The sequence below is a fragment of the Chelmon rostratus genome, chromosome 16, assembly GCF_017976325.1.
Source record: "Chelmon rostratus isolate fCheRos1 chromosome 16, fCheRos1.pri, whole genome shotgun sequence".
In the NCBI taxonomy this organism is placed as follows: Eukaryota; Metazoa; Chordata; class Actinopteri; order Chaetodontiformes; family Chaetodontidae; genus Chelmon; species Chelmon rostratus.
Window position 1 is genome coordinate 15,504,093 of NC_055673.1, and position 3,521 is coordinate 15,507,613.

Consider the following 3,521-nt stretch of genomic DNA (forward strand, 5'->3'; position numbering starts at 1 on the left):
AAATACTGCACTGCAAAAAAAGAAGATGTTATTTAATAATCAGTTTGCGAAAAAAAATAAACGCAAAAGTTCCAATTTGTAGATTAAAAAAAGAAATCCGTGGAGTTGTGGGCCTATTCTCAATTATTTCCAAGGCTGTTCCACCTGTTTCAGGAGTTTCCTTGACATAAACCAGACAACTTCACAAGTATAAACGAGCATAATCTTTTTTTTTTTTTTTAATTCTTTAAACGCAAATATAATACAGCTGGAATTATTCCACACTCATTTACAAATGTTTATAAATCCGACGTAAAATAAAATGAAATGCTTCTAAACCATACATGACCCGCGAAGGTGGCTGTTTTATGTGGCTACCTTGTAAATAATTTAGTGGGATTTCGGTTTGAAAATCAATTTCGACTTAAATAGGTATTAAAGGGATGTTTGTGTGATGCTTTTCTATAAGTAATTAATGCCTGTGGAGAGGAGGAGTTAAAGGCTGAGGAGAAAAAGAGGCACATATAGACTCTTGGCTCATCAGGCTAAATCAAAGTGCGCACTATGTGTTGCGCGTCGTGCGTAATTTGGGGGTTTGGGTGAAAAACAAAATCGACTCGGCGACTCCAAAAGAGCTGGTTTTGCGTGTGAAGCTTGTCTGTAGGAATTATGCGTCTTTCCCACCATATATTATTTCCCCCATAGTTGCGGTGGGAGCTGGTAAGGTGGGTTAACTCCAGCTCAAGTCTCCGTGAAGCGCAGAGCACTGATGACGTTGGGTTGGATGACCAATCGGGAGGCGCTGCCCTTTGGAGACAAACCATTTTACTTGTAGTGTCTGCATCAAGTCTGGAAGCGAGGGCTCAATTTTAACAGAATCCACCTAAAAATCTCTCCCTTAACTTATGCCTATCCTTCCGCCACGTTGAGTGAGAATATCACGGGACAAGGGGGGGAAATAAAGACGCCTCTGGAAAATTCGGGTGTTAATAGGACAATATCTGTTCGCGGTGGAGAGGGGAGAGAGACAACAGCACAGCGAGAGAGAGAAAACCGATTTGGTCTTGAGAGAGAGAGGGGGGTGAGTGCTCTCAAGGCAGAAAATTCGATGATGACCATGACTACGATGGCTGACGGTCTGGAGGCTCAGGACTCGTCCAAGTCTGCTTTCATGGAGTTTGGGCAGCAGTCGCACTCACAGCAGAGCTCCCCGTCGATGGCCAGCGGCCACTACCCGCTGCACTGTCTCCACTCCGGCTCACACGCTCACCACCAGCACGACAACACCCCGTACACCGGGACCAACACCTACAACAGGTCGTTACCCTACCCTTACGTGAGCCACCCGCACCACAGCCCGTACCTGCCATCCTATCACAACAACACGGGAGGACAGACAAGGTTAGACGGCACAGGTAAGAGACCCCCTTTTCGCCGGCCGAGTGGAAAATGCGCCGCGTCGTATGCGTCCATCCCCGGAGCCCGGCGGTGCCATTAGCGCGTGTGTTTGATAAGGGTGGCCCACGGTGGGGATCGAACCTTTCCCCCCCTGCCAGTGTCGGTGTCGTGCCCAAGTCACCGCTCCAGATTCGCACGAATGATCTTTCAAGCGTAGGTGGGCGATCGCGTGGAGGAAAATCGTGCGTAAATGGCACCGGATAATGCGAGATCCCCTCTCAGCCTGTTTCGCCATCCCGTTCAGCACTCCCCTCCGTCCCCAACAAAACCTGCTTTAATGCCCGGGGTGTGATCATCACGGCCGTGCAATCCTCACCAACTACTCGTGAAAATTAGGCAGCCCGCACGCCTTGAATGTTGTAATTAGCATTTAATTGACATGTCATTACCAGCAATATCCTAAATATGACAGCGTATGAGGATTGCGGCTGCCGCGGCGCTTGGAGGCAATGCGAGATGTCAGCGTTTATCAGGCTGATTTTTTCCCCTTTTTACGCGGTTTCTCTCGGCGCGCCTGCGAGTTGATCTCCACCCTCCGCGGCGCATTTCAGCCGCTCTCACGCCGCTCGCTTCTCCGCGCACGGAGACGAAGCCATGCGGGGCTGTGGTTGTGCATAATAACATTGATTGTTTTTGTTGCAGAGCAGCAGAAGACGACGGTGATCGAAAACGGGGAAATTCGTTTTAATGGGAAGGGGAAGAAGATTCGCAAACCTCGGACAATTTATTCCAGTTTGCAGCTGCAAGCACTGAACCACCGTTTCCAGCAAACACAGTACCTCGCTTTACCGGAGCGCGCAGAGCTGGCCGCCTCTCTAGGACTCACACAAACCCAGGTATGAGGGGGGATCCACACTCTGGATTTTTACATTAACTCCTGGAAATCACCATGTATATATTTATAATAAACACTGAGATATTATTGTTATTATTAATGTCTAGTTTTATATTTTCCTGATGAGCATTAAAGATTTTTGCACAAACTTTCACAAACTCATCACCCACACGTGCTTTACTAATTGCATGCACCCCTCTCGCCCCCCCATCCCCCTCCCGCAGGTAAAGATCTGGTTCCAGAACAAGAGGTCAAAGTTCAAGAAGCTGCTGAAGCAAGGCGGCAACCCACACGAGAGCGACCCCATCCCGGGCTCCATGTCCCTGTCCCCGCGCTCCCCGACCATCCCTCCGATATGGGACGTCTCGGCCTCTTCCAAAGGAGTAAACATGCCGGCCAACAGCTACATGCCCGGCTACTCTCACTGGTATTCCTCCCCACACCAAGATTCGATGCAGAGATAGACTGACGAGGCGAGGAGGTCAGCGGGCTGTCTGGAGGCCTCCGGATCTCCGCCATGCAGTTTCCAACGTAGCCTACAATTTGTGTCAGCGCAGAGACTGGATGCTGGAGAGGAGGGGAAAAAAACCCTTCCGCTGCTCCTCTCCTGGAGGATAAAAACGGCAGCCAAGCCTCGGTGTGATGACACAAACAAGGGAACTAACCTTTTTTTTTTCTCCGTACATGGCTGTTCAGTGGGCTCGCATACATATTTGTTATGCTTTCATTCATGTCAACATCTGAACGTCAATATACCAAATATTATCAGTGACATTTTCGCCACTCAGAGGGCAAAGACTGCTCACACACTGCACGCACTGTGGCGCCCAGAACCTTTAGCCATGGTGGACTCCTGACTGCTCTTTTTTTATTTTTATTTTTTGTTTATTTTTTGTTTTTGGTTGTTTCTTCAACATGCAAAACCAAGCAAATTGTCTGTCTGTAAATATAATCTGCGATTTTAGTTGTACATACACTTTTTATGTTTTGTCAGATTGAGTAAACCGTGACTCAAAACAGATGCCTGCTGTTGCATGATTTAAAAAAAAAAAAAAAAAAAAATATAGGCCCTTTTTTTGTGGCTCGTATTGGGCCAACATCACACCATCACAGGCCTATTTCCCGTCACCCTGGTGCACACAAGCTTCCAACAGACACTATGAACACAAGCTGATGGCACAGTGAGAAGCCCATTTCACCAGAGCAAACATTTTAAATAAATCCAAAAGCGCTCAGTGGCTGCTGCACA

The 3,521-nt window shown here is 47.9% G+C and overlaps 1 protein-coding gene across 1 annotated transcript; it reads left to right on the forward strand.

Annotated features, from left to right (window-relative positions):
- Window positions 1-808: 808 nt before the first annotated feature.
- On the forward strand, window positions 809-3,293 carry dlx6a (distal-less homeobox 6a). The gene is made up of 3 exons (XM_041955568.1): window positions 809-1,394; window positions 2,080-2,273; window positions 2,497-3,293. Exons 1-3 carry the CDS (start codon window positions 1,088-1,090, stop codon window positions 2,734-2,736), a joined length of 741 nt encoding a protein of 246 aa, XP_041811502.1. The 5' UTR covers window positions 809-1,087; the 3' UTR covers window positions 2,737-3,293.
- Window positions 3,294-3,521: the final 228 nt, after the last annotated feature.

What these genes read in the sequence shown, in the direction of transcription:
- dlx6a (XM_041955568.1), top strand. Translation starts at nt 1,088, where the DNA reads ATGATGACCATGACTACGATGGCTGACGGTCTGGAGGCTCAGGACTCG. An exon ending in GACAAGGTTAGACGGCACAG is followed by an intron (nt 1,395 to 2,079) that starts GTAAGAGACCCC and finishes TTTTTGTTGCAG; the next exon opens with AGCAGCAGAAGACGACGGTG. An exon ending in TAGGACTCACACAAACCCAG is followed by an intron (nt 2,274 to 2,496) that starts GTATGAGGGGGG and finishes CCCCTCCCGCAG; the next exon opens with GTAAAGATCTGGTTCCAGAA.